This window comes from Apaloderma vittatum, unplaced genomic scaffold (genome assembly GCF_000703405.1).
Source record: "Apaloderma vittatum isolate BGI_N311 unplaced genomic scaffold, ASM70340v1 scaffold20312, whole genome shotgun sequence".
NCBI lineage: Eukaryota > Metazoa > Chordata > Aves > Trogoniformes > Trogonidae > Apaloderma > Apaloderma vittatum.
This window is the reverse complement of record NW_009704527.1, coordinates 4,759-29,580: the sequence shown is the minus strand read 5'-3', so window position 1 is coordinate 29,580 and position 24,822 is coordinate 4,759. Positions and strand designations below refer to the sequence as shown.

The 24,822-nt window shown below is 38.1% G+C and overlaps 1 protein-coding gene across 1 annotated transcript; it reads left to right on the top strand.

Annotated features, from left to right (window-relative positions):
• The first annotated feature begins 10,470 nt into the window (after positions 1-10,470).
• Positions 10,471-23,252, top strand: RAP1B (RAP1B, member of RAS oncogene family). The gene is made up of 7 exons (XM_009865087.1): positions 10,471-10,558; positions 11,949-12,017; positions 14,802-14,858; positions 16,249-16,389; positions 18,421-18,564; positions 20,257-20,372; positions 22,028-23,252. Exons 1-6 carry the CDS (start codon positions 10,502-10,504, stop codon positions 20,341-20,343), a joined length of 555 nt encoding a protein of 184 aa, XP_009863389.1. The 5' UTR covers positions 10,471-10,501; the 3' UTR covers positions 20,344-20,372; positions 22,028-23,252.
• The last annotated feature ends 1,570 nt before the right edge of the window (positions 23,253-24,822 follow it).

The following is a 24,822-nucleotide window of genomic DNA, read 5'->3' as shown; positions in this document are numbered from 1 at the left end:
AAGGGAAAACCAAATAGATGGCTTGTCTGGTCCAGCAGCCAGTGCCACAATCAGAGTGGAGCTAGAGGTGCCAGATGTTAAGCAGGTATCACATGGAATTTGAGGCTAGGCCTTGTGTAGGCAACAATTTAAGCTGCCTTTTTCCAAGGAAGAGTATCTCAAACCAACTGGCAAGTTTTTTTCTTGAACTAACTTCCAAACTGCACTAGTGCATTTTTACAAGAGAAATATATTGACTCTGAAAATTTCAGTACCTTACTTGTAATGCTGTTGGGTTTAACTGTATTTTGTAGCTTGAATGTTAAAATTCACTGTAACAGAAATGGTAATACTTGTTTTTAATCAGAAGGATGCATCTAAGACTCTTTTTACAATGTGGATGGTGAAACACTAGAACAGGTTGCCCAGAGAGGTGGTAGAAGCCCCATCCCTGGAAACGTTCAAGGTCAGGCTTGATGGGGCTCTGAGCAACCTGATCTGGTTAAAGATGTCCCTGCTCACTGCAGGTTGGACTAAATGATCTTTAAAGGTCACTTCCAACCCAAAACCCTCTTATGATTCTATGATACCAGGTATCATAGCATGTTAGGTATACCATGATGTGGCAGTGCCTTGATTGATAAAAGTTGTAGAGCCAAATACTGATCCTTCTCTGCAATGATGGTAGAGACCAATTCACAGAAGTAAATTGCTGTCTCGGTTCTCAAAACTTGATATATGGTTGAATACTTAGCTTATGCCTAGCAAGATACTGTAATGTGGTAGTTATGAATTCTCTGAATTTTATATACTTGCAGTACTTTTAAAAATTTGGATGTTCTTCTTTATTTGTTGTATGCCTGGATTTTCTTTGCAACCATAAAAAAAACATTTGCAATTCACTTACTTCAGGAATTCCGAGATCATCATTTTAGCTGGAAATATGACTGACAGAACATGCAAAACCAACTTTAATGGAGGATGGAGACTGTCTTACAGAAATAGGGAGAAAATGCAAACCCATGGCAAACAGTGACCAAAAAGAAGAATAAATCTGATCAATGTTACAAACTCTAGTCTGTAGCTTAGGTTTTATAAGGGACTCAAAATTTGGATTGACACATTTGAGTTCTTGCACAAAGTGAACTCAGTGTTGAAGCATAGAATATTTTTTAGTAGCTTAAAGTTCGTTACATAACTTGCTTTGAAATGACTTTTTACACTTTGAAACTACTGCAAGTTGCACATGCTTGGTAGTCTCTCACATTAAGAAGCTTTCATCTTGAAATATCAGGGGTTCAAGCAAGCTAGTTTTCATCCTTAGAACATGCATTCAAGTCTGTGTTCAGATCTAAGATCTAGTTGGGAGTTAACTTTGACGTAAGAAAAAAAACTCTACAGATTTTATTTAGTTATACTAATCGAGACAGTGAAAATAGTCTTAGCAGTTAAGCTCATGTTAACAGCTTTATAGAAACAGCCCCTGTGTGTATTATCAAGGTAGGTCCCTTCAATGAAGGGAGGAAAACTTGGTTAAGCCATCTCAGTAGTTAAAGTGTCCCTGTGGGCACTTCAAGGAGCAACTTAAACCTTGGTGCTGTGTTTGTGCTGCAGTAACTTGTTCTCAGTTCTCTTTCTGAGGTGTTTGGTATGATTTTATGTCACTGGATAAGCTTAATCACCCAGACAACTTTTGAAAATCCTCTGGCATGTTAAAATATTTGAACATAATTGAGGAAATATTTTTGTCCAAGAAAAAATACTGTATTAGTGCTCAGAAGAACTAGCTGTCTGACTGACAAAATACTTTGTGAAGAAGCTATCAAACCAAGTTAAAAAAGAAATAAAAATAAAAATTACTTCTAGCTTTGTTTACTGAACAGTTGACTTGCTTCCTAAGAGTCCCTCAGAATTGCTTTCTGAACAATATTTTCTATAAATAAGTGTGGAAGTCAGCTCTGGAGTGTTTTAATTTCTTTTTTATAAGAGATAGCACTTACACAGTTGAGTAAGGATTATCTGAGTTGCTTTAATTCCTAAAGCATCTAAAAGCTGGTGAAAATGAACAAGCTTCCACTTCATGTTGTCAAGCTCCTGCTTATACACTGAAATTAGTCTGAAAAAAAGCCCCAAAACCAAACACCCTCCATGGAGTTGAGGGATAAGAATTTAGGACTTCTCCTTACATGTAAGTATTTGGGGAATATTAAGAACAGTACACATCCTCTCTTCTGTACTTACTTGCTCTCCTGAAGCAGTTATCCTAAACTAAGAGTTACAAAACTTAGCAGCATCTGGATGGTATAGACAATTAGATTTAGGTTTGGCCATCTGACACTGCTCCAGTATCAGAAGTGGGAAACATCTTGTCTGGAAAGATTTGATCCTATGGCCTTGGTTGGTCCTGTGACTGAAGTAGAACTGTTTTTCCAGATGCCTGACCGTAGTTGTTTTGTTCCATCTCAGGGCTCATATCCCCTATTTGAGTAGCAGGATTTTTTCCTTGGCTTTTTTTCCCTCCGCTGCTAATGGTGAGCAGGTAAATCAGTCGGTTAATTTGTCTCATCTGTCAGTCTAATGCTTGAAACAATTTTTTTTTTTAATCTTCATACTAACAGTTGAGATTAGTTTGGGAGTGTTATTCCCAAGGTTGTTCTAACAAAGTGTTTCTTCCGGGGAGGTAAATGTGCTGGGGCAGAAGCTTTATGAAAATTTTAATGAATACACTGCAACTTGACGAAACAACCAGAATGTCAGGGTCTGAACAAGAATCCTGGTATCTGTAAAGTGCTGAATAATCATGATCCCTTCTGAAAATGGAAATGCTTCTGGGAGGGACTGCTTGTTTAATTCCATACCCGAACAACTCGTTCACATAAGCAAGTCTTAGGGATATCTTCAAATAATGAGTAGTTCATGTCTTTGGCCTCAGGCTGAGCTCCAGTTACAGCTTCATTTAGTTTAATATCACTTGGAAAGATTGGCTTATTTGCTTTCCTGTTCCTCAGACAGGTGATATGGTTGAATGAGAAACCAAAATCTGAAGCTGAAAGAGTTGAAAGAAAACTTAAATTTAAAAAAAAAAAGCAAACACCAAAATTCAACCCCCTTTCATAACTATTGTATCAAGCACAATTACCAATGGTATTTGAACTTTCCTGAATTTTTCATTGCGTGGTTACATTTTAGGAAAGCTTTACATGCAGTAAGTGACTAAGTGTGCAGTTTCTTCAGTCGCTGCTAAAGCAGAGTTTCTTATTCCTTAACTCTCTTAGCATTGTCACTTTGGTTTGCCTTTTTCTAGATGCATGCTTCAAGCAATTGTTCAATAAAATGTCCAAGAGGTGCTTTTTCCTGGTTTATATGATAAGGGCAGAAGCAGAAAGCAAGTTCCACATTCATGGTCCTCAACAGATGTGAAGCTTTTAAAATACTTTGCTTCCAGTAACTTGTCTTGGTTAACCTTTCTTCCTCCTGTTCAAAAGGGTTTATTCAAAGATCTACTCATCCTTCAAGGAGAATCTTCATTGGAAAAAGTGTCCATGTGCATACAAAGCTCTTGCTCCTCTGATTTATCAAGTACTTTAATTTTAAGAGGTGTTCTGTGAAGAAGTAGACTAAAGCAGTTGCATTAATACACTACGCTAGTGCGTTAATACAGGCGTTAATTAGAAAAAGTAGACAGGCTAGGGAGAAAGGCTGCACAGCTGTGGTATTACGGACTTTTACGTTTCAGGAAGTGTGCAAAGCAGTTACTGAAGCACTGCTGACAGTTAATGGAGGCAGTCTGAACACGAGCTCTGTACTTTGGAGAGACTGTATACTTGAGACAGCATTAGAAGAATCCAGTAGTTTCCCTCATTTTTCACTCTCCAGGTAAATCTTGCCTTAGACATCTCCAGAGTTCACAGTTATGTCAAATATCTGTGCATATAAATCCTTGGCTCAGCTGTTGAAAGCCAGTACCTACTTCAATTAAGAGGAAAAAAATGCCTTGCTTTTTGCATGCTTCCTATCTTCTTGTTCTTTAGTGCCTCCGTAGAGACCGCAGTTGACAGTTTTACTGCCTAAAGATAGAGGAACAGAAAGATGAAAAAGAAAAGTTGGCATTGCTCAGTCCTTGCAGGTCTGTCACCTTAAATGTACCAGCCTTCAAAGAAAAATTTCTTAGACTCACAGAATGTCAGGGCTTGGAAGGGACCTTGGAAGATCGTCTAGTCCAAACCCCCTGCCAGAGCAGGATCACCTACAGTAGGTCACACAGGAACGCGTCCAGGCGGGTTTTGAATGTCTCCAAGGAAGGAGACTCCACAACCTCCCTGGGCAGCCTGTGCCAGTGCTCTGTCACCCTCACAGTAAAGCAGTTTCTCCTCGTGTTTTTGTGGAATCTCCTATGTTCCAGTTTGTACCCATTGCCCCTTGTCCTGTCATTGGACGTCACTGAGAAGAGCCTGGCTCTGTCCTCGTGACACTCACCCTTTTCACATTCATAAATGTTAATGAGATCACCACTCAGTCTCCCCCAGACTAGAGAGACCCAGCTCCTTCAGCTTTTTCTTGTAGGGGAGCTGCTCCACTCCCTGTGCTGGACTCTTTCAAGCAGTTCACTGTCCTTGAAATGAGAGGCCCAGAACTGGACACAGTATTTCAGATGTGGCCTTACCAAGGCCTAGTAGAGGGGGAGGAGAATCTCTCTTGACCCACTAGCCACCTCCCTTCTAATACACCCCAGGATGCCATTGGCCTTCTTGGCCACGAGGGCACTTTGCTGGCTCATGGTCATCCTGCTGTCCACCAGAACCCCCAGGTCCCTTTCTGCAGTGCGGCTCTCCAGCAGGTCAGTCCCCAGCCTATGCTTGGGGTTGTTCTTTTCCAGATGCAAGAGTCTATACTTGCCCTTGTTGTATTTCATAAAATTTCTCCCTGCCCAACTCTCCAGCCTGTCCAGGTCTCACTGAATGGGGGCACGGCCTTCTGGTGTGTCAGCCACTCCCTCCCAGTTTTATGTTGTCAGCAAACTTATTATTCCCTCATCCAGGTTGTTGATGAATATATTGAATGGTACTGATCTCACAAAATGAAGAGAGATTAAAACTGGTTACTTGAATTATTTGGCAGGAGTAAGTTTAAACCTATTTGTGCTAATTTTGGGGTGATTCGGTGGATACTTCTCATCAACTATGCAGTAAATCTGGGTAGGGTTGCTTATCTGCTATTCATTTACCATAGTCTTCATTTCTGTTGTGCCCCTTTGAGTATATTCATTTAACGGCCCTGAGGTTGGGTATCTGGGGAGTACAGACAAATACTGTTGCTGGACTTAATCCTGTCCTATCCTAGATATACTGGCCGTGCTGTAATAAAGCTGTAGTTTTTTAGAATGTTAAATTGTAGATGAAGAAACATATAAATTTAACTGTCTCCTTATTTGAATGATTGAGATTGTGAACTAATGATCCCTTTTCCTCCTTTCCAGTTAATACAATTGCTTTCTGATAGCTTTAGAACTGAAGGGTGTTGTTGAAATGACTGGTTAGTGCAGACTGCTGAAAATTATTCTTAAACTGCTACATTGAGCTCTACCTTGACTATACAAATGGTTTCATAATTACATATTCTTCCAAAGTTCTTCCAGTAACTTCCTTCTCAAGGGTGGGAGGGAACGGCAACATGTGAAACTCAAGGCACAGACTTTATAGAGAGATATTGCAGACTCTAAGTCCAGTATCTGGTTTAGAATGGCTAGAGAAGTGTGGGGTTGGGGTTTGTTTTGGTTTTTTTTTTCCTGTGTTGTTTTTTTTTGTCTCCAGACAGAAAAGGAAATCCAGCAGAAGTTTGAGCTTCCATCTCAGGTTTTATAGTTTGCATCTCTTTCAGCAGTTAAACTCTTTAATGTCTTACTTGAAGCTGAATGGCTTCTCTTGTATCAGATACTGTAAGGTAACCGAAAGATTGGGTACTTTACGGCCTAAACCATCTCTTTTATACTTGATCGTCTTCCTCCTCTGCACCCACTGGTTTGTCATAAATGAGTCAAAAGGAAATTGTGTTGGCACTGGATGGAGATGAATACAATATTAGTTCAAGTTGTGTCAATCTGAAAAGTAAAGTAAGAGCATCACTGAGGTTTAGAATACAAGCAGTCCGTACTACATGTGATACAGAAAAATGAGTTTGACCTAGAGCAGAGTCTGGTCAGGCTAGTTGGGAATCACTGGAAATTCAAGTGCAGGCAGGATCAGATTCTTAACTCGGTCTGGGGCACACTGGCAACCAACAGGTGTATGGTCAATGAAAAAGTATATGCTAGGCTTTCATTACACCAAATAGTGTGACAGACTGCAGTGTCCTAAAGCAGCTCCTAGCTTTGAGGGCTGGTGACTTCTTAGTTGAGAAGGAGGCAAAGACCTGGAACCAAGACAGCTTTCTTGGGCAAGATCTCTTAGCTAGGAACCGAGTTTTCCTTTTCTGTTGGAAAACACTAAGAAGAAAGTGAAGTGACATCAGGACTGCTTCTCAGAGCCAATGAGGTGGTAGATCTATGTGGGAGCAGGTGATAGATGGTGCTTCTGGTGCATGTTGTTTAGAGTTTGCTTTCTTAACAGTTCCTGGAGAATACATTTTGTTTCATTCCAAGATACCATCACCAGACTACCTGAAGATAGCACACAGATGCCAAGCTACCTGTGTGCTGTATGGGCACATGTGTATATACTGCTGTGTGCTCTTGCTGAGTTTAGGAGTAAATGTACAAATGACAAACAAATTGTCATGGAGGAAGAGGAAGTTAGTACTTGGCATTCCTTGCTGCCTGAGTTTGGGGGCAAGGTCAGAAAAACGTTTGAGTATGCTGCAGTCCAGCTTTGTCATGTCTTCGGAGATCTTAAAGCTTTTTGCTTCAGAGATTCAGGTTAGCTCACCAACCTGTAAGAGAGTGTGTGTGTGTGTGTGTATATGTATATGTATGCATATATAGTTTAATTACGTACCACCACGTAGGGTAGTGAAACTGCCTCCAGAGTGTTGTACAATTGGGTATTAAGGGCTGAACTTCCAAATCTGGATGCTGAAAGAAGCTTTGACTTGCATCAAATTTCTGGATTGAAAGCCAAAATGGAATTGCCAGTCTCTCACTAAAAAAAAAGATGTTAGCTTCTTAGTTCAGGATTTGTAATTTTCTTTAAGGAGTTGTAGATCATTCAGTAAGGAAAAGTCACAAACGACTCAAAATACAAGGTAAAACAGATATTTGGTACCTGCTGCTTAAGTTTGGTTACTTTTAAATTTTTCTTTAAGGAGTTGTAGATCATTCAGTAAGAAAAAGGCACAAACAACTCAAAATACAAGGTAAAACAGATATTTGCTACCTGCTGCTTAAGTTCGGTTACTTTTAAATGACTGTGAGCCTTCGTTACCGACATCTCCATATTTAGTTGTGAACTTCAGACTGAAGACTGGAAAATTCAGCTTAAACTGTTCTTTTAAAGACACTGAAATTGCTGCAGTTTACCCACATTACTGTACTTGGATTTCCCCTACACCTACAACATTTATGTCATTTTAGTGACACCTTTCCAAAAGTAAAGGCATAACTGAATGTTTGTTTTAAAGAAGTGACAGGTAATGTAGTTAGAGGCTTAACTTGTCATGAGTTTTGAAGGTGCATTTCAGTACAGTTAGAGAAAATCCTTTATTCCTATCGTTTGTAGAAAGGCTGGACAACTTAAAGGTTTGTGGATCTAACAGTATTTACAGTGGTGCCAAACAGATTAAACTTGTGGTATGAATGGTTCTGTGAGTGATCGTAAAAAAATAAACGTAGAGGAAGAAACACAGTTTTTGAAGTCAAGAGCGAAAGGGTATTATTCTGTGAGGTATGAAAATCACTGAAGAGTCTCAAAATTTACTCGTAACAGAAGCCTGTGGAGAGACCTGCTTTGCTGGACGTCAGGTCACTTACTTCCTTATGGCTTTCTCCTTGTCTTCCTTCTGCTCACTTAAGGTGCAAGGAACAGTTTAGATAAGTTCAAAGATTGCCCATTATCTGTTTGCAAGAAGAAAATTAAATAGGACCTTGATTTCTCAGTCTTCTGACAATATGGAGATAGTTGACAGCAGCAAAGATGGACACTAACTTGGAGATGCTCTAATTTCAGTGTAAATAATCTGAGCATTCTGCGCTAAACACCTAACAGGTGGTGTGACTCCAGAGAGGCTGTGAGATTACTGCTGATGAGAAGGGTCTTTCTTACTCTACTTCTGCTGCTTACCTTGTACAAAAACGTGTTGGATTCCTTGCACTTCCCCTCCCCTGCAACTTCCAAATTATTTGCCAGCTGGGGAGGTTTTCATCTTTCTGCAGGGTTGCAGAAGGGAGAAAAGAGGTGACTCAATCTGGCTGGTGTTAGAGCCCCTGAAAGGAAAGGAACTAGACCTTCCTGCCAGGGCAGTAACTGTCCTCCAGGAACAGTCCTGTTTGCTCAGTTGCGAGCAGGGCTAAGAGGTGTGTTTTCTTGAGCAGCATGACCCAAAATCTCTGTCCTTGTTTTGGTTTTTTGCTGGGTCAGTTTTTGACAGAGGATGAGCAAGCACATCTGGCAGACTGCTGTAGGCTGTAAGCCGTCAGGCTAGCTAGTGTAGAACAGGGGAACAGATGTACCTTGTAGGAGAGGAGTGGCCACAGAAGAATATTTGCTTCCAGTTATTTGTGAAACTAGAGTCATAAATGCAGTTAGATATCTAGCAAAACATTAATCAACTTTCAGACCTAGGAAGACTTAGGAAGGGATTTCTTTTTGTGTTTGTTTATTATTTTGAAAAAAATCCCACAAACCCTGACTTCTGAAATGCTGCTATTCTTTTTGAGGAATGTTTGTTCGTTAGGAAGAGGTTGGTTAAATTTTCATGTATGTCTTAAGTGTCTCTCTGTGATTCTTTGTTTAGCATTTTAAGTGTTTCAGAATAAGAATGCATGCTATGGCCTACTGGATAATTATTTCTTATCAGTAGTAACTGTTAGCTCTTCTATAGTAGGGTTTATTCAGTATTTCTTTATGGGAGAACAGTAATGAGCTAAAGGAAATACTCTATCTGATAGTTTGCAGCAGTTTATTGTGAGCTGCATTCAGTTGATAGTTTGAAAATGGCTGCTGTATTAGGAAGGCTTCGTTAACTTTTTTATCAAACCCTGTTTAGTGAACTGAATTGTGGTGTCATGGTTGTACTTTGTGTGTAAAGATCAAACTTTGGGCCAGTAGATAGAAATTTTTGGTGTTATTTCGAGTGAATGACAGTACAGATAAAGAGATGCTGTTGCCTAAAGCAGTTTCCCATTCTGTGTTGGGGTGTTTTTTGTCAGAATGCCGATTCTTTCAGTTCTTTAGAGGAGACTGGAGATGTTTCAGGCATGTCAGCTCATATGAACAAAATAATTCATGTATCTATGTGTGTGTATATATGTGAAATTACAAAATCTTTTGTGCTATAAGATTGGGGGTTGTGTGAGGAAAGAGTGTAGTAGCTGTGAAATTAAAGACATTTTTAGAATTACTGTATCAGTACCGTAGGTGACAAACAGTTGTTTACCCGATAAACCTATTCAGTACTGTGAATGTAGTGACTGTAAAATTGCAAGCTCTTTAGACATCTGTGTAGCTCTTGGGAATACTGGTTTCAGTCTATTGTTGCAAAATACATAGTGCAAGTGACTTCTTGTAAGTGAGCAAATCTTGAGAAACCTGTGAATATATCTTAATGCTTCCTGTCACTGTAGCTATGGTCTTGTTTGCATGACTGGAAGAGATTTTGTAGGTTTCTGGAAAACGCAGAGATGAACACACCTCACTGGATAGTGTGCTGTAATCGGCCTATCCATTGGAGTAAATTTATTTCTATTGCCGATCCTTCCTTGCTGTAAATAAAGGAGATGAATCCACCCAGAGGCCTCTGAGGAAGTGATAACGTGCACATGAGTGTGAGCAGTTCTTGCAGATACTTGCGCACTTTCTTTGAAATATCTACTCTATTTTGGCAAGACCGTGATACTGAAGTTTTTGTTGCAGAGAACCTTAATATGTTCTTGCCTTTTCTCTAAATTACTGTTTCAGGCAACATAAAAATCTCTATTTAAAAAACTTGCCCGATCTTGACTACAAAGTTAGGCTAGATAACACATAAATAAATGTCTTAAGTGTTAAAATCCTGGTAATAAGAAAACTTCGGAGGTAACTAATTTGTACTAGATGAAAAAGTAGTGTTGTCCAGCAGTTACTGTGCCTTGAATAAACATCCATAGCTTCCATATTGTGTAATAATTAAATTGACATCCTGCTTAGCTTATACCTGGTTATAATGGTATATCTCTTGCTTTTATCAATTTGTATCAATCTTGAACTGTTCAGGCGTTTGTTATATATGCAATCTAACAATGCCTGTAGTAATGCTAAATAGTTGTCCTGTTGAACATAATGTTGAGTAACTTATTGTATGTTTTAGGTATTGAGGGTGATTTATCTCTTGCATCATGCGTGAATACAAGCTAGTGGTTCTTGGTTCTGGAGGTGTTGGAAAGTCTGCTCTGGTAAGTACTCTGTGAGGCAGCTGTTTGCTTAAGCTTCTCAGGTCTTTTTTCTTTAATACACTCTCTGCTAACCCATATACACTTTTATGTACGTGGGCACAAATAAACTTAACTCTAAGTAATGACTGCTGAGTGTTCCCAGCTAGCACAGATACATCCTTTACAGGGTATATCTACATCCAGTGGTACACTCTCGCATGCTGATACTTTTGCACAGGTTTGGTTTATGGTGCTTGGGCAAATCTTTGTCTGTCTTACGCGTAAAGGGCGTAGCCGCAGCACTGCAAAGGTCTCTGATTTCACTGGGTAATGCAGCCATAGGTCTGTGGGAAATCAAGCTGCTTCATGAAACTCGCTCAAGGAACTGATTTGCTGTGTCTGGTCTTGGTGTGTAACTCCTGCAACTAGAAAAGTCCTCAGGGTGCTGTTTGCTTAATGTTTGATATTGGTCTCTGAGTAGTAGTATTTCTTTAGTGCAAATACAGATACATATTTGTGTGTTTGTTGGACATTTAACATGTTTTCTACATCTTTCTCTGTAAGTAGGTAGCTGCAGCAGGTAGATGATTGTAATCCAGAGAGCTTGGAGCATTTTAGTTAAGCAATTACAGAAAAGTTTAGTTTGACCTAGACTAGCACTAGAAAAGTTCACAGAGTATGATGTTCACAGCCCACCTAAGAACTTTACATCTCTGAGTTTAATTGTGCACCTTACCATAAAGTAAGGTCTACAGGTCCACTCTATCAGGTAAGAACTATTCTCTTACAAAGGGGTTCCTAAAGAAAAACTTCAATGAGAAATCGTGTTAGATTGGTTTTTTTCCTTCACCTCTGAATTCTTTATCTTACTGCAGCATTTCTGGATTTGAACCTGTCTGCTCTGACTTGGCCATTGAGTCTTAAAGTTCCATTTGACTTGTGCTAAAAACATCCTGCCTGCTAGGTACACAGGAATATCCTACCGAGTCTAGTTAAAGGCTAGTAAATGCTGGCAGTTCTTTTTTTACTAATTCCTATGCTGGCAGATAAGTAGCAGAAGATGCAGTAGTTCTAAATGCAAATGTAAAAGCCATGCAGCTGTATAGTATTCTGTTCCAACTAAAAACTAATAATGATTCCAAGAGTTAGACAAACCTTTAAACAGTGCGTGCTTTAATTCTTGTGCTCCGAGTGACAGTGGATAAAGGAAGCTGTAGCATCGCTTCATCTAACAGTACTTAGTTAAATACGCATATACATCTAACTTCCTGTCGTTTCTTATGTCAGTTACTTAATTTGCCTTCAGAAATGTAATGGATGACTGAGTATACACATAGAACAGTAATTTGTGTACAATGTTTACAAAATGGCACTGTACAATAAGAATCTTACAAGAGCTCTTGTATTGCAGACTGTACAGTTTGTTCAAGGAATATTTGTTGAAAAATACGATCCTACGATAGAGGACTCCTACAGAAAGGTACGTGCAAGAGACCTCCCTAGTATTACAGAAACTTAAAACTGCAGTACATATTGTCAAATATTTGAGTCATTGCTTGAAAAAAAGGTATGCCTGGTGATGACACAATAACAGGTAACTTTTAAGTTTGAAATGTAAGGCACTTTTAAAGTCTGTCTAAAAAGAATAATTCAAGATTAGCTTTTTAATGTGTAAGCATACGACCTTACTGGCTAGTCAGTAAAAAAAAATAATTTCATTGTCAGAATTGGGAACTTTTTATAAGCAAACAAAATACACTACCACTTTTTATTTTTCATAATATTTGTTATTATTTTGTGTTAGTATCTGCAGGTATATTTGGTCTTTTACATTGAGGATCCTAAGCTTCTTTGCTACTAGACAAATCAGCTAAAAACAACTTCACGCTCACCTTTAGAACGCTGGAGGCATCATACTCCGTTCCCAACCAGTGTAACTGATAGCTCGATATACTTCCATTAGATGGGCTGTTGTTTTATTAATAAGTTAACACAAATCTATCATAAATGAACAAACACTTACAGTGGCCTGTTCGTTTCTCTCTTTCCATCATCAGCATGACAGGTTGAAAGGACTCTGCTTGCATCATCTTGAATCTCCATATTGCTCACTTCTCAGTTTCACCTGAGACCATGATTAATATTCCAGGCTGAGATAGTTCACATCTGGACTGCTACCAAAAGAGTTAACCGTTTGGTGAAGCAGATTAGTTTTTGTCTGTGTCAGTTACTTAATCTTTCTTCTTTTAGCTGATTTACTTTTCAGATGCATTGATACTTTTATGTGGCTCACTACATGGCTCAAAAATGCCCGTGTCTGTACAAGAGTGACAAGATGCACAAGTCTTAGCTGGGAATGGGCAAAAACTGGGGGACCTCGTCTTTCAACATTGGGCATTCGTTTTTGAGGGGGGAATAAAGAAAAGAGGTTTCATTAACAGCTATTGCAATGTATACTCACCAAAATCTCTTCTGAACAGAAGAGAAATTAGTGAGAGCAAAGTGATAATTTTACACTTGTCATCTTTGACCTGACAGAAATCTGTATGCTGGAAAAACCCTAGTCTGCTTTAAGTCTGTGGGTTTCCAGCCAGAGCTAGAACTCTCTTACGAGACAACAGCAGCAACAAATTCTATATAGCCACTTTTTCTGTATTAGAGGAGCAGGAGTTTTGGACCCTGTCCCAGTGTTTGGTCCAGGCCTTTGCTGGATCGGGCCCAATAAATGACTCCAAAAGTATTCACAGACACTGCTAAAGTGAAATGTTCCTTTGTTATGTATTTTCATTCTTCAGGTCATACTAAATTCATGATATTTGCTGGGTGAATTTTTCTAAAGACTGTTTCCATTGAGTCTGAGAAAGTAAATCCATCTTAAGAAATTTTACCTTTTGCTAATTAATTTTGTTTTGTTTTGTTTACTTTAGCAAAGATCTTACGATGTTCCTTTTAGCTTTGGTCCTAAAATGACTAGGAATATCTCTGTGTATTCTTTTCAACTAAGGAAGATTTCAACAATCTGGCTCAAGTCTGAGCAACACTTTATGCAGTCTCTTTCTTCCCCTCAGTGTTAATTACAATTCTAACTTGCTTCTTGACTTCAGTGACTTTAAAATATGTTAGTTTGGCAGCTGTATTTCTATACTACTAGTGTTAAATATAATTTTATAATATTTGAAGTTTAGAGCATGTGGCTTGAAATATCTTTAAGTTTGTCTGGAACTAAATAATTGAGCATGAAGTCTTGAAACTTGATGCCTTGGTTTACTCTGCAAATATTTGTTTGTAAAGAGAATAGATGCTGCTTAATTAGCTGAATAACTGTCGGCAATACAGGCTAAAATAGTGGTTTTTGAAGAAATGTCCATCTCTAGGGAACATGGGTGGGGTGTGAGAGGAGTGGAAATACCCCTCTTCCCTGCTGTCCAAGCTCAAATCTAGTTACAAAATAAAGGTTCAAGGTTAAAAATAGTGGTAATGCATATAGCAGCAATAGGGGACATGGAGTTCTTTGAGTGATGATCTTCCAACTAGGAATTTTACATGGAAGTGGAAACAAGAGAAGTGTACCTATAGCTTGAAGGGAAAGAAAATGTGGGTAAGCTGCTTGAGCTTGAGGGCATTTCTGTGGCCTTTGATGCTCTTGAAGCCTTTTTTGAGACAGAAACTACACAGAGTAACTCTGAAATAGATACAGAAGCTGATCTAGCTTCTTAAATCTTCTTGTTCCTGCAAATTTTTCGAAGCTGGATCAGTTTTCTAATTAGTGTCACTACAGACTTATTTTGGAGACAGCACTCTCAGCAGTTTGCGTGGTTTGTTGTTTGCTTTGAACTACTTCTTCTCTTGTTGATCTAAATTACTATTAAATGAGTATTAGTATGCTGATCTAACTTTATAGACTTCACCTGTACTTTTCTTTCAGTCTGTGAATGATCTCTGAAACAAGTAGAAATTAGTTGTTGTAGTTGATGATAACTATCATTACAAATTTAGCAGCCTCCTTTTTAGTAATCAAAAAATCCCTAATCACTTTGCAAAGTGGTACTTGGCTGCTAATGCTGCTTTTGAAAATGTCACTAGGGCTCTTTGAAAGGCTTCTTCCTGCTGTTTTCAAAGTGTGTATCCATATAAACTTCTTAAGCCATTATGTTGCTTTATGCATTATGAATTTGCTTAAAAAAAAAAATCATACAATTCCAGTGTCTTTGGAGGGGAGATTTGCAAGAGGAAAAATTCTAACCGCGTCTTTCTCTTTTGACAGCAAGTTGAAGTAGATGCACAACAGTGTATGCTTGAAATCTTAGATACTGCAGGAACGGTATGTAAAACCAAGTTTTCTAAATATTGTTGTACAACCTTAAAACTATCAAAAGCTGTCGAGGAGTAAATGGTGACATGTTTCCTTTCTCACTCTCTAAAGAGTAACGGTGGTCAGTGCATTGAATTAAATGATGTTTTTTAATATACTAGTATTTAAACAAAACTTGAGAATTGCAGCAGAAAAATAACAGAATGTTTTCTGTGAGCTCATGCTCTGTAATAGGGGAAACTTGAGATTGAGCATTTTAAGAGATTGTGCTGCTGGTTTAGGCTTATATTGCCCAGAGGAAAATCTAGGCCCATTGGTTACCCAGGTTTGATTTCTGTAGCTGTAGAGAATACGTGTTTTCTTCTCCTGTCCTCTTCCTTTTGTGTGTGAGATGTGCTCTGACATTGGGATAAAAATAGTATTGCTTTAGTCAGCTTATGGGAACTCAAAGCACCACAGGGTTGATGCTGACCCTTTGCATACAGGTCAAGTTTTTCTCTATTTGACTAAATTACTGAAAGCAGTCATTTCCTTCATTAATTCCAGTGAGCATAAACTCAAGACTCTTGGAGTACGTGTTTTCTGAACTGTAAGAGTAATCTGGTCCAATAAAAACTTACTTAAATTCAGTATTAAAGGCCGTGTAAAACTACAGAAAGATGGAGTGGCTGTTTTCTCAAAGTAAATTGTACTTTTCATCTGACATCCAGCAAGGCACTTGGTGAGCGATTGATGGAGCACAAGAAAGCCAAGGCACCGACGTGAGAAAGACAGATGCTATTGCACAGTCACACTGGTGAGGGCTTTCAAACAGGGAGGAGTCCAAAAACTCGCTGGCGCACTGCACAGCAGTTTTAGTGTTCGCTGTTGTAGTTGTCACTGAAGTCTGGGAAATGTGATGAGTATATAGAGTGTCTCCATCCTCTAGTCCTCCATCCTTGAAAATTAAAGTAGAATCTAACACGGGAAAGTGCCTAGACTACAAAATGAAGGCTGGAAAGGAGTGTGTTTACTTTACAATGTGTTTTAAAGAACAATCAAGAGATGGAAAAAGGTTTGTATGGAAGGAGAAATTGGGGAGCAGTGTAACTTCTGTAATCCATACTTGACCTTCTACTTTACCTCTTCTATGAAATTTTCTGTGACTTTTTTCAAGGGTATAGCCCTTGGCAATATCTAGATGTGGCTCAGACACCCCAGATAATGTTCCAAGCTTCGGATTTCTTTAAAAGCAGTTCAGTTTACTAAATGCTTGTAGTCAAATTGTAGAATATCAGTGAGGTAAAAAGCACAGAGGAGGCACAATTGCATTGTACTTGTGATCCCTTTGTGACCCGTTGGTGCAAGAAAAGTGCAAATTGAATGCAACAACTGTGTCTATATTTTTTTTTAATTACAGGAACAGTTTACAGCAATGAGAGACCTATACATGAAAAATGGACAAGGTTTTGCATTAGTATATTCCATCACAGCACAGTCCACATTTAATGATTTACAGGATCTAAGAGAACAGATTCTTCGAGTCAAAGACACTGATGATGTAAGCATCTCTGAAAATGCTTAATACTTATATTTAGTTTTTGTTACAGATGTTGTAATGTGTATATACACTGTGATCGCATAACTTCCAAGCTTTCAATTAATAGACAAATCAACCACTAGATGCATAGTACAGAAAGACAATTCTTAAACTGGAGAAATGGTAACTTGTCATGTGATATATAGAGAATGGTCTTTTTGATATCTTCCTTTAAAATACTCTACCTGAAACTGTATGTAACTGTATGCACTAGCACTGCAGAAGATATCGCTAAAGCACCTCTTTTATCTCAGTTACTACCAACAAAGACTTACAAAAAGCTAAAGTTTAATTTTTCTCTTCAATATGCTTGCTGTTTATGGCGTTTTAAAAGCACAAAATTCTGTCAGAAGACAGTACTGTAAGCTGTAAACTTTCATGTTACGTAGCTTTTATTTTTTTCTGTCTACTTGCAAGTAAGTTTGGTCATACTGTTTCCACACAATTTCAACATGCACCTCTTAGCATTATTGAAGCTATAAAGTGAGGCTGAAGCATTCCAGGTTTTAATTGATTACAAAATACTTAGTACAGTTGTAGGAAGTGAATTCTCAGTCGCTTAATAAAAGGAAGAAAGATGTTTCAGGTGTGAAACAACAGGAGGAGCACATTTTTAACAGTAACACCTCATAGATTTTAGCCATCAGGAAAGACAGACTTCTTGAAAAAAACAGTAATCAATCAACAGTTGTAAGTGTGCTCATCTAATTTAAACTGTGCTCGTGGAAACTTCGATGTCTTACTGCATATATCCACATATGCTTGTGCTGTCAGCAGACACAGAATATATTCAACGTTTCAGTTTCACAGAGGTTCATTGTGACTTTTGTAATACAAACCACTTTTTGTAATGCACAACTTTCTTAACCGTAAGCTTTTGCAGGTCTGTGTTCGGCAGATTTCTTACTTCTAGAAGTGATTTATCACTCGTTATCACAAATGTATCGTAGTATTTAAGTTGCATGTACCTTTCCCATCCAGACCCTACCAAGCTGTAGCCTTGTCTACTGCCAAATTAATTTTGTACACTAAAATCAAGATAAATGTGACAGCATTTGAAACCTGTGTTTGCATGTATATTTGTGCTGACTCACGTATGCTTTCTTTGGTAGTGTTTTGGTAGCGTTTCCCATGAATTGTATTTCTTTGCAGAACACTCCCCTCAGTCTTGAAAGCAATTCTATACTATTAGGAAAAAGATAATGAGCTACAACTTTAGTTCTCCCCAAAATTGACATAAAGTTTTTCCTATGCCAAAGCTTAGATGTGACTTGATTTCTCAGTGGGGAGAAATTAAATGGTCAAAATACTGTAAACCTTTTTTCAGAGAAACTTAGCTATGTCCTTAAATTAGAAAAAGGAAAAAAAAAAACAAACAAACCCAACTTGGTATGATTGCCCTTTCTTGCCTCAAAGGTCAGGTCAGCGTTTTATATAGTTGGTGATTTTGGTAAGGTAGAATGTTTCTTTCCTCAGCGTGCATCAGCTTGCCCATAACAACGGTGTGAGCAAACTGCTCTCCAAAGACATGCTGAAAGTATAGAAGAATGATTAAAGGAGCTTTAGCATCCTTCATCATGCAACCCAATACAGGCTGTTTTTTCCAATATTTCTGAACATGTTACAGTCTTTTAGCAGATTCTTCAAATAGAATTCTTGATGCCTTAAACACTTCAGAATGAAACTTCATTAGGTCATGTAAAAGATAGGATATTTGCTCAACTGGCAGCGTACTGAATCTTCAAGTCATTCCCGTCGCCGCCCTGCCAAACAGGAGGCAAAAAACACAGTGGCTTTAATTTCAAGGTGAAAGTATTGCACAGCTGTAAACTTACGTTTCAGTTAGACCAGAACTTGATTGTTCTGAAAGTCAGAATCCTCTAAAGATTCAGATAGGGATTCTAAGGATTCATATAGGGATTCAGGTGTGCATTTACATTGTGCCTTCTCAAAATTTTAATGCTCTCTTGGCTGGTATTGAATTGTTTTTAGGTGCCTATGATTCTGGTTGGCAATAAGTGTGACTTAGAAGATGAAAGAGTTGTGGGAAAGGAACAAGGTCAGAACCTAGCAAGGCAATGGAATAACTGTGCGTTCTTAGAGTCTTCTGCAAAATCAAAGATAAATGTTAATGAGGTAAGGCCTGTTATCTCCTGGGGGGAAGGGGTGACAGGGAGAGAAACAGGGGACACTGTGTTCTGGTAACCAAATGTTTACCGTTTGTCAGGAAAAACTGAGGAAATCATGAATAACGTTCATTATGATGGAAAAAATGCCCCATACTGTAGAATTGTGAGAATTTGTGGGATGTTTGTATTGAGGTATTTATCTTTGACTTGAGACTTTTTCAAATGATGATAATTTTAGTATAGTTAGCTTTCAAATTCTATGAATTTTGGGATAGTTTGGGGTTTTTTTCACATTGCTCTGAACTGAGAACATACTGCAGGTGCGCTTTTTTTTAAAAGACCTCGAAGAGGGTTAATTCCTTAAAATTATTTGATATAAGTCATTAAGTATTAAATTATTTGAGACAGTGAGAACAGAAACTCATAGGTGGTTTTGTCAAAATTAGCAGCTCTGTAAAGTAAAAGGGAGGCAAAGCCTCTCTAGCTACTTATTTAGCAGGAGCTAGGTGACTGATTGAACTTGCCACAGCGTATGATGCGTTTTTATCCAGTGGGGGTGCCAGCATAAAGAAAAGGATGCGGAAAACTTTAGAAAAAGAAACTGTGTTAGTATTTACATTTCTGGGACAGCTTGAATTTTATGATTAAACCCTAGAGTTTGCTGCATCTTCTGGAGAACGTCAAGTTGAAAGGGCCATTGCATAAGACGTACAAGTAATCAAAAGAGTATGGTGGTTTTGAGCCCAGCTGATTTTAAAAATAAGTAATGTGTGTTAAATTATTTGGGAATTTCTGGAAACTATTCAGTTTTTCTTAAATATAAGTGAATCAGCTTAACTACATAAAAGTAATATGTTTTATAAACTGGAACTTATTTCTATCAAATACGAAAAGCCCTTCCTGGAACGTTTACTGCTTTGCAGAACTGCTAGGATGGCTTTAATATGAGGACTTCCTTGGGACAATGTCAATTATAAACAAACCAGATGCTATTTAATTATAGTATGTAGACTTCTCTTAAATTAGCTGTTCAACAAAATTATGCTCTAATTAGAATTCTAGGAGACTCAAAAGTGTGAGATACACATCCAGGAGCGAGCTTTCTAGAAAATGTGACACTTATGTCATGCTGTAGACCTAGAGAGGCTGCCGAATGAATTCTGTAGACTTTTTAGTATTTTTAAAGTATCTGGAAAAGTATGATCTCATGCAAATACAAGAGGCTATTACTGAACATGCAGTGTACTTGAGTTACCATGAAAATGTGGAGTTAAAACTTAGAATTTCTCTTCAAAAGACTATTGTTAGTGTTTTGAGCAGAAGAAAGCTGTGGCCTCTGTCTCTTCACCTCAGTCCTAAATTGCAAAGCAGTAGCATATATTAGTTGATCACTGTAGCATCTATTTTGTGAAATCAGATAAATTTGACCCAGAGATTAAATAGATGCAGATTATAGATAGATGCCTTTCCAGTTTGCATCATTGAAACTGGAAAACCCTCGGTAGACAATTATCCTAGAGAAAGGGGAAAAAAAAAAACAAACCCACAGCACAGTTACTGATTAAGTATACAACTTAACTTTCTTGTTTTGTGATAACTAAATGTTTACAGTGGTTCTTGAATTTGTGAGTACATTATGTGTGAAGATTTAAGGTTATGAGAAAAGCCTCTTGATTCTAACTGATTTTTATATTCTCAGATCTTTTATGACCTTGTGCGACAAATAAACAGAAAAACTCCAGTGCCTGGAAAAGCACGCAAAAAGTCATCATGTCAGCTACTTTAATACACAGCTGTACTGTAGCTCTGAGCCAGGTAAACCTTTTACATTTTTTTATGTATTACAGCTATTAAAACTGATACAGAATAGCATCGAAAATTCTTGATTAAATTATTATAAAATTTTTTTATGGTCTTTATTTTGCCATTTCAAAGTCAGAACTACAAATATGTGCAAGAAACTTCTCATATTGCTATCTTTTTGTTTGTTTTTTGTGAAACTCTAAGGTATTGGTAGAGCTCAAACTAACAATGTTTCTTCTGATCATTCAAAACTTTAGCTTTTTTTTTTTTTTAAAGGGTGATAGATTTTACTGCAAGAGCTCTTATTGGGAATACATGCTATGAAATATAGCAGTTTGCATGCTAAAATGTCACTTGCTACTTTGAACTCCTGGATATATTTGCATGATGTCATAGGAATTTAGCTTGCTTTCTTTGGACTGTATGGATATTTTACAGGCTGCATTGTAATCAGTAAATTTGGAAGAGAACAGTGAAGTGATGAGTGTAACACTCCCAAGTATTTGACCTGGAGCTGTTGGTTACTCGATCAACTTCCTACCTGTTGGCAGTTGGCTTATGTTCTGCATGACTAAATCCATGCTTCAAGAATTCTGCTGGAAGCTCAAGCAAGCTCCAGCCTGCTTTTTCAGCAAGCCTTTTCAGAAGTCACTCAGCAGACATTTTTTATTTTTTTTTTTTCCAACTTGTTCTTGGGCAGGTAGTTTTCCTCTTTGCACCTCCATGCCTTTAGAATGGGCAGAGATATTTCTTGATTGACCTGACATCATACAGGTTGCCTGTTCATCTCTATTCCCTTCAATTTTAGTGGACATATGATGGTTCGGTTGCTTCAGTGCTACGATTTGCTATTTTGTCATCTCATTCCTGTTTGATATAGTAGAGGATCCTGGTAGGACATCTCATTCTCACAGTTTGCAAGCTTCTGTTAAAAGTCAAATACTGCAACGTTTAACTCTTTTTGGTGTTGATACTCAAACTTAATGTGAACAACTTGATTCAGTTCAAAGTAAAACTAAAGACGGTTCCAAGAGCGTTTAGCTGAGGATGGTGGAAATGGCTGTTCCACTTCCTTAACAGGGCTTTTCATTCAGGAGCTTAGATTCTCTAAATGTGTTACTGTTTTTAAAGCCACTGGAACTGTCAGGCTGTAAGCACGACTAGTCCCACCCATCAAATATTCGTATCTACCACATGTATCTCAGTTCACAGAATCACAGAAAGGTCTTTTCCAATCTAGGCAATTAAGATCATCAAGTCCAATCATTAGCCTAACACTGACAGCTTCTCAACTAAACCATATCACTAAGCACTATGTCTACCTGACTCTTAAAGACCTCCAGGGATGGGGACTCCACCACTGCCCTGGGCATCACGTTCCAATGCCTGATAACCCTTTCAGTAAAGAAATTCTTCCTAATATCCAACCTAAACTTCCCTGGGTGCAACTTGAGGCCATTTCCTCTTGTTCCCTTGTTCAGTTTTACTAATCGAGATTAGTCTATTATTCGTATGTGTACAGTAGAAATTATATTAGTAGAGGAGAAGTGACAAGGTAATTTTCCAAGTCTTGTTTGCTCTGTCAATTCCTGCCTTAGTTGTTTTAACTGAAGAGAGCTGTGACAAATAGTTGCTGCTAACACTAACCTCTCGTTCTGTCGTTACAGGTCTGAAGAACTGTTGCCCAATTCAACAGTGCCAGCATTCCAACTTTATTAAACCTACCAACATCTTAAATGGACTTTCCTGTGGTGGTACCCTTTAAGAAATGGATGAAAGCTACTACATCAGTTTGCACATTCTAATCACTTTCCAGTGTCCTGAGAGATTTTTACTTATAAATATTCTAAGTGTATGCAACTGGTAAAACCAGAGCCTACATCCAGTATTACTGATAAGAGACATTGTTCATCCACCAATGTTGTACATGTATGAAAACTGTGTACTGTATACTTCAACAATCCCCACTTTCTATTGGAGAGTACAATAATGTAAATCCTAAAAGCACCACTATTTTAGCATAATAAAAGAAAGTCCAAAGAGCTCCTATATAGACTACTCCAGATAACTTTGCTTCATCGGTATTTGTAGCTTATTGTAACTTTTTTAAAGAAATACAGGATCATCATCATCGTATTGTACAAAAGCGCTTTGATTAACACGACAGCTATATAGTTTTTTAATTTTAGGAAAAACCTGTGGAGACAGTGATCTAGTCTTTAAGAGTCCTTTCAGTATAACGTCTGACTAAAGACATGGCCTTTAATATCTGTTGGGAAGGAAATGTCCAGACTTTTCAACCTTTTATTGTATGTTTCCTTTTCCTTGTTTACATAGGGAACAATGTTTATAGTTGTGTGTACAGTGGGGGTCTACAACAAGAAGTGTATATTTTAAAACGATTTTTTAATGATTTAACAATTTTTTGTAAATCATTTTCGGGCTTCTGCAGCTGTAGATTCTCACTGTGAATTCCCTTGCTTGCTCATGCATAAGTGTATTTGCAATACCAAATATACAGGTTTAGTACTTTTGCCTGTTAGTGATTGTTTTACATGTGTAACGTTTTGGTTGAGATGTTAAATGGTGGAAGAGTACTGTGGATGTGAATGTGGGAAGTAATTTTAATCATGTGTAATTGGTCACAGGGCCTAAGTTGCAGTAATTAACTTTTGCTGATTTATTTAACAATGCCTTGTTGCTTTGTATGCATTAACGTTTGGGTGTAAAGATTGTGTGTATATCCAACAGGGAGCCACAGTATTTAAATTGACCAACCTAATGTTACAACTGCTTTGAGGTGGCCAAATGTAAACTAAAAGCCTTAATTAAAGTGGTGCAATTTTGTATGACTTAGCATCAGTAGTTCAATAAATTTGGATTGCCATGCAAGGGCTTGCATTACAGTTATATACTACTTGAATGTTTCGTGTTTTAGTAGTGCTAGTAAATACTGATTTTAAATCTCTTGCACAGTGCAGATTCCTCTCTCTTAGGACAAAAAGGAACCGTTATGACTTTGTCTTCTGACAAATACATGCCGTAGATATTTCTTCTAATAGCATACAATGTGCTAGGGTGGATGAACTTCTGACGGACTGAAATTCCACTTACAGTTTTGGACTTGAAATATTCCAAGTTCTAACATAAGGGAGAGCCTAATAGCAAAGTATCTATCTTCAAAAGTTAGTCTATGGGTGGCTGTTTTGGGAACTTGAAAATATGTTGCCTGCTATTTTCCTTCTTTCCAGGAAGAATTAATTGTTAAAATCGACTTAGTGTAGATTTAAAAAAAAAAAAAAAAATCTCTTGGGAGATATGATTTTTCTGCATGATTAAACCATGTTTGTTTGGTTTCAAAGAAATCTGCAGAAGAGCATTCTTGCAGTATTGAGTGTAGAGTTTTGCAGACTTTAAATATCTCTTAATGTTGTCGGACTGTGGAGTGGAATGTGTGGACTGTGGATGGTTTCCTGATCTTGGCTGTGCTGCTGAAAATTAATGTCACACCCAAATACTTGGTACCTCCTCTTTCTCTGACACAGAATTATCAGAGCTTGTTCTAATCCATTCTGGCAAAATCAATCAGATTAGATTATCTAATACCAGTAAGCTTTGAGATAGCTTTGAGATAGTTTATCTTGCCCAGAGTGAATTAAGGAGCCCAGCTGATCCTTCCTGCTGGTAATTTCGTTGGTTTATTGGAAGTAATACACGCTTTCACTGTGCAGAGTCAGAGTTAAGACTGAAATTCCTTTTCATTTATCATTAGAAACCAGAACGTGTGGTTGATGATCCCCATAAATATCTCTCTTCGTATTCTCTGCATCCTGATTGGTCCCCGGAGTAAATGAGACTGGAGCACTGGATGCTCTAGTTATTTTTTTTAACTAGGCACCTTCCTCCGTGATGAGCTAATCGGTATTTTTCCTCCCTTCATCTCCAACCTCTGCTTATTCAGGTCTTGGAACACTTTTATGTCCCAGTTGTCCTTCTATTGGTTTTCTTTTTCACGCGCTGCTTTTCCCCGGCAGCCATACAGATGGCATTGGGTGGGAGGGAGAGAAAATTCTTTGATAATCAGAGAGGGCACCGTGGTCTGGTCTCCGTGTCTGGCCAAAGCGTGCCAATTCGAGGGTACATCAGACTTTGTCCTGGAAGGTCTGTACTGAAGCAATCTTGGTTGCTCTGTGGAATTGTAAATATGTGAATCCTCAGCATTTGAGGTAGTCAGATTGATCAAGCCCCAGGGAAGTAAAGCTTGCGGGTTTTTTAGAAACTCTAGGCTTTACCATGTAAAAAAAGTGAGAACATTTCCTGCCCTGCACCCCTATGTTTAGAATTTAGGCCAAATTTGTAATCCAGGTAATACCTGACCCCTTGAAAACTTTATGCAAGGCTTAAAGGGAGCCGTGTCCAGGTTGTTAAAGGAAAGACGCATGACAAAACGATGCTGAGGAAG